General features: G+C 50.1%; 1 protein-coding gene across 1 annotated transcript in view; it reads right to left on the reverse strand.

Moving 5' to 3' along the window:
* The window catches only part of DDX54 (DEAD-box helicase 54), a 34,760-nt gene that overhangs the window by 20,475 nt on the left and 1,425 nt on the right, over positions 1–12,860 (reverse strand). Inside the window, exons 2-3 of the mRNA XM_075320000.1 lie at positions 9,650–9,764; positions 32–102 (exon numbers count right to left, since the gene is read on the reverse strand). Coding sequence (XP_075176115.1) covers positions 32–102; positions 9,650–9,764 — 186 coding nt within the window. The remainder of the gene's footprint in view (positions 1–31; positions 103–9,649; positions 9,765–12,860) is intronic.

Consider the following 12,860-nt stretch of genomic DNA (forward strand, 5'->3'; position numbering starts at 1 on the left):
GCACCATGGAAGCAGACTCTGACACGCTCACCTTCCTCTGAATGGGTGTTGGTACCTTGTACCCTTTCTTCATCACTCCTTTAAAGACAGGATAGCTAAGACCTAAACATGAAAGAAAACAAAAGAAAATATGATACAAAAAGCATACAAAAAGAGCACATTCACGTGCAAAAATATCTCAATGGGCAAGTGTTTTTATAGTGAACTGGATTTAAAGGGTGTGTTTATCCTTCAGAAAGGTCAACAATAGAAGATCAGTGGGAGTCCGAAATCTGGCAGCTCCACCAATCAGCTTCTTTGGTGAATGGAGAAGAAAAGCACAGGTCCATACACTGTGTAGTACTACTACAGATCGGCTCATTTTGAAAAAAAAAAGAGAATTTTGTTTACTTACCGTAAATTCTTTTTCTTATAGTTCCGACATGGGAGACCCAGACCATGGGTGTATAGCTTCTGCCTCCGGAGGACACACAAAGTACTACATTAAAAAGTGTAGCTCCTCCCTCCTAGCATATACACCCCCTGGATAACCAAATATAGCCAGTTTAGTGCAAAAGCTGAAGGAGGACAGCCACCCACAAGTAGAGATAGAGCAAAAAACCGGAACAACCGGAGCCTCTGTCTACAACAACAGCCGGTGAAAACACACGGAACAAGAAAACTGCCAACAGGCAACAGGGAGGGTGCTGGGTCTCCCATTACGAAACTATAAGAAAAAGAATTTACGGTAAGTAAACAAAATTCTCTTTTTCTTCATCGTTCCTTATGGGAGACCCAGACCATGGGACGTCTCAAAGCAGTCCATGGGTGGGAATAAACAGAAAACTGAGAAGTAGGCAAAACCTAACTTCACAAATGGGCGACAGCCGCCTGAAGGATGCGTCTGCCCAAGCTCGCATCTGCCGAAGCATGAGCATGCACTTGGTAGTGCTTCGAAAAGGTATGCAGACTAGTCCAGGTGGCAGCCTGACAGACCTGCTGAGCCATAGCCTGGTGCCTGAAAGCCCAAGAGGCACCGACAGCTCTGGTCGAGTGTGCCTTGATCCCCGGCGGGGGAGGCACTTGAGTACACTGGTAGGCATCGGAAATGGCCGACCTAATCCAACGAGCTAGGGTCGGCTTGGAAGCCGAGAGGCCCTTACGCCGACCTGAGGTCAGCACAAAAAGAGAGGTGCACCGCCTAAGAGCAGCGGTGCGAGAAACATAGATCCGGAGCGCCCGCACCAGATTCAGAGTATGCAACGCTTTTTCAAAGCGATGAACAGGAGCCGGACAAAAGGAAGGCAAGGAAATGTCCTGGTTAAGGTGGAAAGGAGATACCACCTTAGGAAGAAAGTCCGGAGTCGGACGGAGAACCACCTTGTCTTGATGAAAAACCAAAAAAGGTGACTCCGAAGAGAGAGCAGCCAAATCAGAAACTCTCCTGAGGGAAGTTATGGCCACTAGAAAGACCACTTTCTGTGAAAGACGAGAGAAAGAAACCTCCCTAAGTGGCTCAAAAGGGGGTTTCTGCAAGGCCGTGAGGACCAGATTAAGGTCCCAGGGATCCAAAGGCCGCCGGTAAGGCGGAATGATGTGAGATGCGCCCTGCATGAAGGTGCGCACCTGAGCCAGCCGGGCGATACGCCGCTGGAACAATACTGACAGAGCCGAGACCTGTCCCTTGAGGGAATTGAGGGATAGTCCTAGCTGCAGACCGGACTGTAGAAAGGACAGAAGGGTCGGCAGGGAAAAAGGCCAAGGAGCATGGCCGGAAGAGCGACACCAGGACAGGAAAATTCTACAGGTCCTGTGATATATCTTGGCCGAGGAAGACTTCCAAGCCCGAGTCATAGTGGAGATGACTTCCGGAGGGATACCAGAAGTCGTCAGGATCCAGGACTCAAGAGCCACGCCGTCAATCTGAGAGCCGCAGAATTCTGGCGGAAAAACGGACCTTGTGAGAGAAGGTATGGACGGTCCGGAAGATGCCACGGCACTTCCACGGACAGATGAAGCAGGTCTGGGTACCAAGCTCGCCTGGGCCAGTCTGGAGCAATGAGAATGACCCGACGGCCCTCCATTCTGATCTTGCGCAGGACTCTGGGCAAGAGAGCTAGAGGGGGAAACACGTAAGATAGACGAAACTGGGACCAATCTTGAACCAGCGCGTCCGCTGCAAAGGCCTGAGGATCGTGGGAGCGAGCCACGTAAACCGGAACCTTGTTGTTGTGCCGGGATGCCATTAGATCCACTTCCGGAGTGCCCCACTTGCGGCAGATTGTCCGAAACACTGCCGGATGCAGAGCCCACTCGCCGCTGTCCACGGTTTGACGGCTGAGATAATCTGCCTCCCAGTTTTGCACGCCTGGGATGTGGACTGCGGATATGGTGGACATGGAGTCCTCCGTCCACTGAAGGATGCGTTGAACCTCCAACATTGCCAGGCGGCTGCGTGTCCCGCCCTGGTGATTGATGTAGGCAACCGCTGTCGCGTTGTCTGACTGGACTTGAATGTGCTTGCCCGCCAACAGATGGTGAAAGGCTAAGAGAGCTAGAAGCACAGCTCTGATTTCCAGCACATTGAATGAGAGGGCTGATTCGGACTGAGTCCAAGTGCCCTGCGCTCTGTGGTGGAGATATACTGCTCCCCAGCCGATTAGACTGGCATCCGTGGTGAGGATCACCCAGGACGGGGCCAGGAAGGAGCGTCCCTGAGACAGAGAGAGGGGCCGAAGCCACCACTGAAGGGAGCCCCTGGTCTGTGGCGACAGAGCCACCAACCTGTGCAAGGAGTAAGTCCGCTTGTCCCAACAGCGGAGAATGTCCAGCTGCTGAGGACGCAGATGGAACTGGGCAAAGGGAACCGCTTCCATTGACGCCACCATCTGACCCAGCACCTGCATTAGGTGCCTGATGGAGTGACGGCGAGACCTCAGCAAGGAGCGCACCGCCAGATGGAGGGACTGCTGTTTGACTAAGGGCAGCTTTACAAGTGCCGGCAAAGTCTCGAACTGCATCCCTAGGTACGTGAGACTCTGGGTCGGAGTCAGAGTGGACTTGGGTAGATTGACAAGCCACCCGAACTGGACTAGAGTGGCGAGAGTGAGCGAGACACTCCGCTGACAGTCTGCGCTGGATGAAGCCTTGACTAGAAGGTCGTCCAGGTAAGGAAACACTGCCAACCCCTGGAGGTGCAGAACCGCAACCACTGCTGCCATGACCTTGGTGAATACTCGAGGGGCCGTGGCTAACCCGAAGGGGAGAGCCACGAATTGGAAATGTTCCTCTCCGATTGCAAAACATAGCCAACGCTGGTGTGAAACTGCAATTGGCACATGCAGATAGGCATCTCTGATGTCGATGGATGCTAGAAAATCTCCTTGGGTCATTGAGGCAATGACTGATCGCAGAGACTCCATGCGAAAATGCCGCACCTGAACATGCTTGTTGAGAAGCTTGAGATCCAGGATGGGCCGGAAGGAACCGTCCTTCTTGGGGACTAGGAAGAGATTTGAGTAGAAACCTCTGAACCGTTCCCGGGCGGGAACGGGTACAATTACTCCGTTGGCCTGAAAGGATGCCACAGCCTGAGAGAAGGCGGCGGCCTTGGAGCAGGGGGGAGTGGACAGAAAAAATCTGTTTGGCGGGCTGGAAGAGAATTCTATCCTGTAGCCGTGGGAGATGATATCCCGCACCCACTGATCGGAGACGTGTTGAAACCACACGTCGCCAAAGTGGGAGAGCCTGCCACCGACTAAGGACGTTGCTGGCGCGGCCAGATAGTCACGAGGAGGCTGCCTTAGTGGCAGCGGCTCCTGCGGTCTTCTGAGGACGCGGCTTCGTGCGCCAGCTGGGTTTTCGGTCCTTGGCTGAGTTAGTGGACGAGGCTGAGGGCTTAGAGGATGACCAGTTAGAGGAACGAAAGGAACGAAACCTCGACTGGTTCCTGCCCTGGACAGGTTTCCTGGTTTTAGTTTGTGGCAAGGAAGCACTCTTCCCGCCAGTAGCTTCCTTAATAATTTCATCCAGTTGTTCGCCGAACATCCGGGGGCCAGCAAATGGGAGCCCAGGAAGGTACTTCTTGGAAGAAGCGTCTGCTTTCCACTCTCGAAGCCACAGAATCCTGCGGATAGCGAGGGAATTAGCTGAAGCCACCGCAGTGTGGTGAGAAGCCTCCAGCATGGCAGACATGGCAGAGGATGAAAAGGCTGAAGCCTGGGAAGTTAAGGCAACCATTTCGGGCATAGAGTCCCTGGTGAGGAAATGCATCTCCTCCAGAGAAGCAGAGACGGCTTTAAGAGCCCATACTGCTGCAAAAGACGGGGAGAACGAGGCCCCTGCCGCTTCATATACAGATTTGGCCAGAAGGTCAACCTGGCGGTCAGTAGAATCCTTAAGTGAGGTGCCATCAGCCACAGATACAACTGTCCGGGCTGAGATTCTAGACACCGGAGGGTCTACCTTCGGTGAATGAGCCCACTCCTTGACCACCTCTGGTGGAAAGGGAAAACGGTCATCAGAACTACGCTTTGGGAAGCGTTTGTCAGGACAGGCCCTGGGCTTGGTCACAGCAGCCTGAAAACTGGAGTGGTTAAAGAACACACTCCTTGCTCTCTTAGGTGAGGTAAACTGGTGCTTTTCTACCAGAGAGGGTTGTTCCTCTGATACTGGTGGATTGAGGTTCAGTACAGAATTAATGGACGCAATCAAGTCACTAACATCTGCATCACCTTCGGTCAAATCAATGGGGCACATGGAGGTAGCGTCCGAGCCCACTGTAAAGGCATCCTCCTCGTCCTGCGATTCAGCTCGTGAATCAGAGCCGCGGGACGAGGAAGGAGAGGAGTCCCTGCGTCTCTGTTTAGGAGGACGGGGTCTGAGCTGTGTGAGCTCTGCTGAGCGAGCCGTAGCAGCAGAGGCGCCCTGAGAAGGGGGCTGATGCATGCTCAGCAGAGTCCGGGACAACTGTCCCATGGAGTCGGCAAAGGACTGGGAGATAGACTTAGAGAAGGATTCTACCCAAGCCGGGGGTTCAGCCGGAGGGACCACTGGGAGTGAGACTCCAGGCTGAGGCACCACCATGTTAGAGCAGGCATCACAATGTGGATATGTGCTCGGTTCAGGCAGTACGAGCTTACATGCAGTGCATACTGAGTACAGCCCTGCAGCCTTGCTCCTTGTGTGAGACATGCTGCTGAAGTGGGGGTTCTGAGCAGAATGGCCCCCAGACAGTATATAAGCAGGTCCACAACCGGAGGTTGTGGCTTAACAGACCGTTTGTGTGCCCTCCAGATCCCACAGGCCGGACCCCCAGAGAGATGCTGCAGCCAGCTCCGATCAGTGTGAGAACGCTGATAAAATGGCGCCGGAGCGAGGAGAGGGGGCGGGGCCTAACTCAAAGAGCGGGATCCGGAGGGCCAAGGAGGTATACAGGGGAGGGAATCTTTCCTCAGAGAGGAGTGTCCCTTCCCTGTGCCGAACAGCCGCTGGGCGGAGCCGCACTGTCCCTCTGCCTGATTGGCATGCAGGGGCAGTGAAAACGAAAGTAGGCCTCAGGCGAAGCCGGGGCCTAAATTTAACAATGCGGCCGGCGCGCAGGCACCATCGGCGCGGTTCTCCGGTGAAAACCAGAGAACCGGCCGGAAAAGTCAGCATAGTTACCCAGCACACTCTCCCCAACAATAAAGCACAAGGGACCCCCCGATAACCACGTCTCAGATACTTAGCTTGTGAGACGCAGGGCCAGGTCCCTGAGGGATGAGTGCTCCGTCCGGCAGGATCCAAAAGGGGCTGCGGATGGAGACCGGTCTCCTGCAAGGCAGGAAGAACCGTGCTGGCTCCCACTTCAAGCCAGAGCCCGAGGGGATGGTGAAGGAGCGCGGCATGAAGGGCTCCAGCCCTGAAATCAACCTTAACAACACCGCCGACACAGTGGGGTGAGAAGGGACATGCCGGGAGTCCAGGCTTGGACCCGCTTTTCTTCAAAATCTTTCCAAAAATCAAAATCAGATGAGAATGCATGTGTGGATGTGTGCCTCCTGAACACAAAGCATTGAACTGGCTATATTTGGTTATCCAGGGGGTGTATATGCTAGGAGGGAGGAGCTACACTTTTTAGTGTAGTACTTTGTGTGTCCTCCGGAGGCAGAAGCTATACACCCATGGTCTGGGTCTCCCATAAGGAACGATGAAGAAACAAATATTAATGACTTATTCTATGGATAGCTCTTCAATATAAATAGTGGGCAAATAGAGGATAACCTCATTAACAACCCAAGCTACTTTGTTATGAACTTGCAAATTTTCGCCTACTTAGTATTGATACTTTCTGTTCAATTTTCACAATCCAAAATCCTTGTACTGTAAGGCCATGTGCCCAGAAATCCGAAGCACAACTTTGTCTGAGTTATACTGCGTTTTTTGTGCGGAGGTCCAGCAGATTTGTCCTGCGGATATGCTGTGGGCATTCTGCATTGAGGATACAGTACCATGGCTTGGCACTGCATCCTCAATGCAGAACAAGTGCTGCAGTGATCGGCGAGTTCATACTTACCTGTATCGCACAGCAACTTGGTTTCCGACCGGCTCCTAGAGAAAATAAGCGGGGCCTGGACGAGCTCTGGCTGTCACATGACCGCAGCTCATGCAGGCCACGCCCGCCTCTTGCAGCCCACTCCTGGCTACGTCTTGCTCTTCTATACTGAAGGAAGAGTCTCTGGTGTCTTCAATCAGGTAAAAATAGAGATTGCGCGGAACAATCTGCAAGAATAATTGACATGCAGTTCTCTGTGGCTGCGGGAAATCCGCAGCATTTCCCGTAGGTGCAAAATCCGCAGCATTGAAACAGCACTTCCCAAATACCATAGGATAACATGGGGAGTGTTTGTACTTGCGTAAACCGGCGGATTTGTCTGGAAAACACAGAAAATGTGCAGGTTTTCTGCAGCAAAATCAACATGAATTTTGTCCCGTGGGCACAGGGCCTAATACACACTGGATTTCTCTAAAGGAAATCAGTAGCAGAACCTGCTTGAAAAAGCGTTAAAAAAAAAACAAACAAAAAAAACACCACTACAAAGTAGGACCAAAATGCACAGCAATGTAAAAACGACTTGTTGTGCACATGTTCCGGATTTGCCACTTCTTTGGCTTCAGGCTTGAAAAGCCAGGAGGAGGTTATAAATAGCAGGCTGTTCTTGCTTTAGGAAGCTTCCACTTGTAAGGTGCTCACTATTTAAATTATAAAAAATGCTAGATGCAGAGAGGCCTCAGAAACAATGGCAAAAACTCTGCGGGTACACAGTGTCCAAAAGACCCAAAAGCTTTTAATCGGTCAGCATATCTCCTTAAAAAGGTTGTGGTATCGCCTTTCATCAGGAGTGCAGGGGTCCTCTGCTTGCCGGGAGCGGCATACTCCTGAAGAGTGGCAGGTCAGATCAATGACATGGTAGTGCCACTGGTCTGACCTGTCCCTGCTCGGATACTGCAAGTAGAGGCAGATTTGCACTGTAGCAATGGAGAAGCACAAGGGGAACTGAAGCAGGCTGAGGGCTCATTCACATGACTGTTCCGTCTGTCCTGGTCAGTTCCTTTTTTTTTGCGGACCCACGGACAGGACCATCTTTTCAATGTCTTTCGTATGCATCCGATCCTACAAAAAAAACACATCGGATGCCGTATGTTCGTTCCGTTATTATGGAACATGTCCTATTCTGTTCCGTAATAACGGACCGTGACTCAATACAAGTCAATGGGCCTGTAAAAATCCCTGGAAGCCGCACAGAAGCACTTCCGTGTGACCTCCGTCGGGTGCCCGTGCAGTCTGTGTCCCACTCCCTGCCAGCCCCGCGGCTGGCCACACTGTAGTATCAGTAGCTTCTGACACTGCAGTGCGGGCAGCCGCGAGGATGCCGAGCACTATTGTCAGGAGGTTAGATGAGATCATTACCTGCTGCGACGATCTCCTGCTCTCCTGACGTCAGGGCTGTCACTGCCTTCCATTGCCCGCCGCGTTCTCACATCAAGTCTCGTGGGCAGCCCGAGACTATCACTAGTGGTGACGTCACGGGCTCCCGCGATTCTTCGCTGTGAACGTGGCGGGCATAGACAGCAGTGACCGCGGTGACGTCAGGAGAGCAGGAGATCGTCACAGCAGGTAAATGATCTCATCTAACTTCCTGACAGCAGCGCTGCAGCCGTTTGCTTTACCCTAGCTGGCTACAAAAGATAGGGGGGACCCCACGTCATTTTTTTTTTTAATTATTTATTTATTTTCTGGCTAAATACAAGGCTAAGCACCCTTTAGTGCCACATGAAAGTCACAAAAGGGTGCCAGCTTAGAATATGAAGGGAGGTGGGACATTATATAGGTCTTTCTCATCTATTTATTATCTATCCCTCTATTCATTCATTCATCCCTCTATCTCTCAGTCTCTATATCTATCCATCTCTATATCTACTCATCTATTTATCTTTCTTGCTGCTTCCATTTTTTGCGGTCTGCAAAAACAACAGAAGGCACATGGACCGTATACGGAACGGAACGGAAGTCACACGGATGCATCCGTGAAAAAAACGGACCGTTTTTTGCGGCCCACAAAAACGTAACGGTCATGTGAATGTAGCCGAAATCTGGTGAACGGGCAAACTGCAGAGCTGTCCGTTAAACTGGTCAACCATCAGTAAACTTCAAAATTAACGATATCCCGTTCTTTACAATGGAGAGGATTTTTAATATGAAGTAAATTGAAATGTTACTAATTTTCACAAGCACGTTGCAATTTTACCCAATGAAGAAGTTGAGAATACCCCATTAACATTCATGCTCATGGGATCAGCAAACACAACAAGATGTGTTGTCAGGGGACAGCTGGGGAGATCACAAAGATATTCCACCGCTGCCACCAAATGTCGGGACAGCCGGTAAATCACACAGATATCCCACCGCTGCCACCAAATGTCGGGACAGCTGGGGAGATCACACAGATATCCCACCGCTGCCACCAAATGTCGGGACAGCTGGGGAGATCACACAGATATCCCACCGCTGCCACCAAATGTCGGGACAGCTGGGGAGATCACACAGATATCCCACCGCTGCCACCAATTTGTCACGAACAGCACTACTCTGCTTTTAACAGTCAGGGCAATCACACAATGACTGACAATTGTTAGATAAGGAATCGGCTGCTTTACCTATTAGCCCAATTAACGGGCGCTTTAACAGTGGACATATATACAAACCCGATTCCAGTGCACAGAATACTACAATTATAATGTGTCTCCCATAACTGTAGAACATACACCTATCACATAAAACCAAAATATTTATACCTGGGGCCCGGTACCCATCTGTCTACATTTGGTCCGTGGAACAGAGACAGAGTTCTCCACACAAGGATGAGAAGTGTCACCGCTGAGCTTTTTGCTAAGACTTTGTCTCTATCAGATAATCCAGTTAAATTACCTGTTTACACCAGGAGGGCAAAGCTAAACGGGTCGGATGTATTTTTAGAGTGCTAGCTCTTTTTTAATTTAAAAATGATGATGAAGCCATCTTTGTAATAGGTTGGTCCTATTTTACCATTACTGACAAATCTAAATCCGGTTTATAAAACACTATTAGCATAGACCTGGGCTACCAACACAGAGCACTAGCAGGACATACCCATAGACTGAAAACCTCCAGATTTCTTTTTCTTCTTATTTTGTGCGCGGACCAGCTGCCTCGTATCCAGCTCTGTGTCTGAGCCGGCGTCTGCTGCCGGGAATGATGGAAGATGCTGCAAGAGGGAAAAGAATACATTTAGGATAAATGATAAACAGTCCTCAACCATGTGAACAGCAATAGTTGGGCACATTCTTGGAATCTAACTGTGGGTACATTATGGCTCAGTGCTGGACAATTCCAAAGGAGAGCACCCACAGAGCTACATGGGGCCTTCCTATACTAATAGGAAAAAGTGACTTCCCATGCAGTATTATGGAGGTAATCCCCTCTAGACAGCTGCAGAGGGCTCAGTCTCCCAACAATAAAGGGGTGGTCTGACACCTAAAATGTTTTTTCTGACTAGTTAACTGAATTATAAAGTGCTGCGGAATATGTTGCCACTATATAAAGATTATTAATTATCTAACTTTACCCCCTAACCACTTTTGTAATTATCTTTATTACACAATTCCATACACTTCTCCCCGATCTATTAAATCCTTATGGTCCTGTGCGCACTAGAAAATGGAATTTTCTTAAGAAAATTACGCAGGCTCTGAAAGATTTCCGCACCCGCGGGAAAAAAAAACGCAAAAAAAACGCACCGAAATCCCCATGCGTTTTGTAACGTGTTTTAATGCATTCAATGCAATAAAGCACATTAAAAAAAAAAAAAGGTAATTTCCTTCTGTTATAGATAGTAGAGAGAGATAATGGATAGATAGATAGATGGCTAGATAATCAATAAAGGACAGATCAATGAATCAATAGATAGAGTCCCTGTGAGCACACACTGCAGTTCTTGCGAGCAGTAATGTGTTCACATTACCGACCGTGAGAAATGACCTGTGGTTACCTCTGCAGGCTCGTTACGAAGCTGCATTCAGTACAGTGAGTCAGTCGCGGCTGGATGCAAGCGTCGTGGGACCTGCGTGGATTACACCGGAGCTGTGTGTTGGGTGGGTTAATAAAGTGGTGAAAGAGGGGGCTTTTTTGTGTTTTATTTAAAATAAAGGATTTTTCTGTGTTTGTGTTTATTCACTTTACTTACGGGTTAATCATGATAGCTGTCTCATAGACGCTGCCATGATTAAGCTACGACTTAGTGGCAGCGACACGCTGCTATTAACTCGTTATTACCTGGATTGCCACCGCATCACGGCAATCTGGAAGAGTCGGGGACACTCCGGGACTGTCGCATACTGGATGCGACAGTCACGGGGCAACTGCGGGCTTATATTCTCGCAGCGGGAGGTGGGGGGCATTAACCCTGGCCCTCACCCTCCCCAGCCTGAGAATACCGGGCCGCCGCTGTGTGTTTACCTCGGCTGGACGGTAAAAATACGGCGGAGACCGCGTTTCTTTTTTTTTTTTTTTTTTATATGTACGTTTGATTTCTATGTGTATTGTATATGTCTGTGTGTGAGTGTGATCTGTGTGTATTCTATATGTCTGTGTGTGAGTGTGATATGTGTGTTTACACTATGCTCCGCTTTCTGTTCCTGTCATAATGACATCACTTCCCTGCAAGACGCAGGCAGTGATGAACATTATTTTCCGAAACTGCGAAATACCGCAGGGAATAACACAGGAAAACGCAATGAACGGCACAGAATTTGCTGCCTGCTTATTCCCTGCGGGATTTCACGATTACATTACAGACAATGGAGTGAAATCCCACAGCGACCTGCAGAAAAGAAATGACATGCAATTGTTTTTGCTGCGGGAATCCGCATAGTGCACACAGCATTTTTTTCCCCATAGGATTTTCTGGTGAATCACTGCAGAGATGCTATGAACATTTTCTGCAGCGAAACATGCAGCAAATCCGTGGGTAATTCGTGGGAAATTCCGTCTAGTGTGCACAAGGCCTAAAGGTGTTTTTTTCTGCACATTTCGTGATGTTTTGTTTGAGTGATGTCACAGGTAGCTGGGGCTGCACTCACTCCCCACAGAGTCCATCACCCCTAATGGAACATGATGTCATCAGAGGGAGGTGCTACAGATACTAGTATTTTGCATCAAAGCCCTGTGAGGATGTCCCAAATCTTGGATGATGTGTGATGGACGCTTGATGTGACTGACACATGATACTCCTCTCTCTGCCGCCACTTGCTTTGCTTGTGTGAAAGCCATCAGTTGGGGGAGGTGCTAGATACAGTGAGTAAAACCAGCACCGCCCCACAGTCTCTAGCACCACCCTCAAACGAAGAATCATAAGGGGGCAGTGCTAAAAGAAGTGAGTAACTCTTGTTGATGCTTCGTTTCCGGGTAGCACTAAAGCTTGGGGGGCGGCGCTGGTGTTACTCACTGCATCTAGCACCCCCACACGCATGCCGATGTCTTTCGGACAATGAGGCTGCTTGTTGTGGCCCGCAGACCCCCTGACGATCACGGCCCTGTGCCGCGAGTTGGCACCAGCACGGCTTTACTACAGTTGATGTATTTGCGGTGCCACCACCGTGCAGAGGAGCTGTCCGCACTAATGACTCCTGCCTGCCAATCAGGTGCAAGGTAGTGACGTCGCTGTATGACGTCGCCTCTTTGCATCTGATTGGCCGACGCAGCCAATGCTATAGTGCACAGAGCTCCTCAGCGCGGCACCACAAATGATTCAACTGTTGTAAAGCCATGCCAGCCCACTGCAAAGCTGCGATCATCAACGGGTCTGCTGGCTGCAACAAGCAAGTAAGGTACGTGCCCGCTATCAGGACTAGTGTCCTGGACATGGCAGGTCCTGACTTGCGGGGCCAGCTCCTCACTGTGTTCTCCCTAGGGAGGACACATGCGACTTCGCAGCAAAGAACTGACATGCTGCGGCCTCTGAAAGCAGCAGCGCAGGTCAGTGTTTGCTGCAGGCAATACACACAGTGGAATGGGATTTCTAGGAATCCTGTCCACTCTGCTTGTGCTGCACATCTCAGCGTTTTGGACGCAGCTGAAACAGGCTGCATCCAAAACACTGCAAATACTGATCGTGGGCACAGAGCCTAAGAAGAGGGAACGGAGAAAAGATGAGATTGAGGTTGAGCACAATACCACAGGATGGGCACAATACTACTGGGCACAAGGATGAGCACAATACTACAGGATAAACACAATACTACTGGGCACAAGGATGAGCACAATACAACAGGATAAACACAATACTACTGGGCACAATACTGCA

Source organism: Anomaloglossus baeobatrachus, chromosome 1, assembly GCF_048569485.1.
Source record: "Anomaloglossus baeobatrachus isolate aAnoBae1 chromosome 1, aAnoBae1.hap1, whole genome shotgun sequence".
NCBI classification, from domain to species: Eukaryota; Metazoa; Chordata; class Amphibia; order Anura; family Aromobatidae; genus Anomaloglossus; species Anomaloglossus baeobatrachus.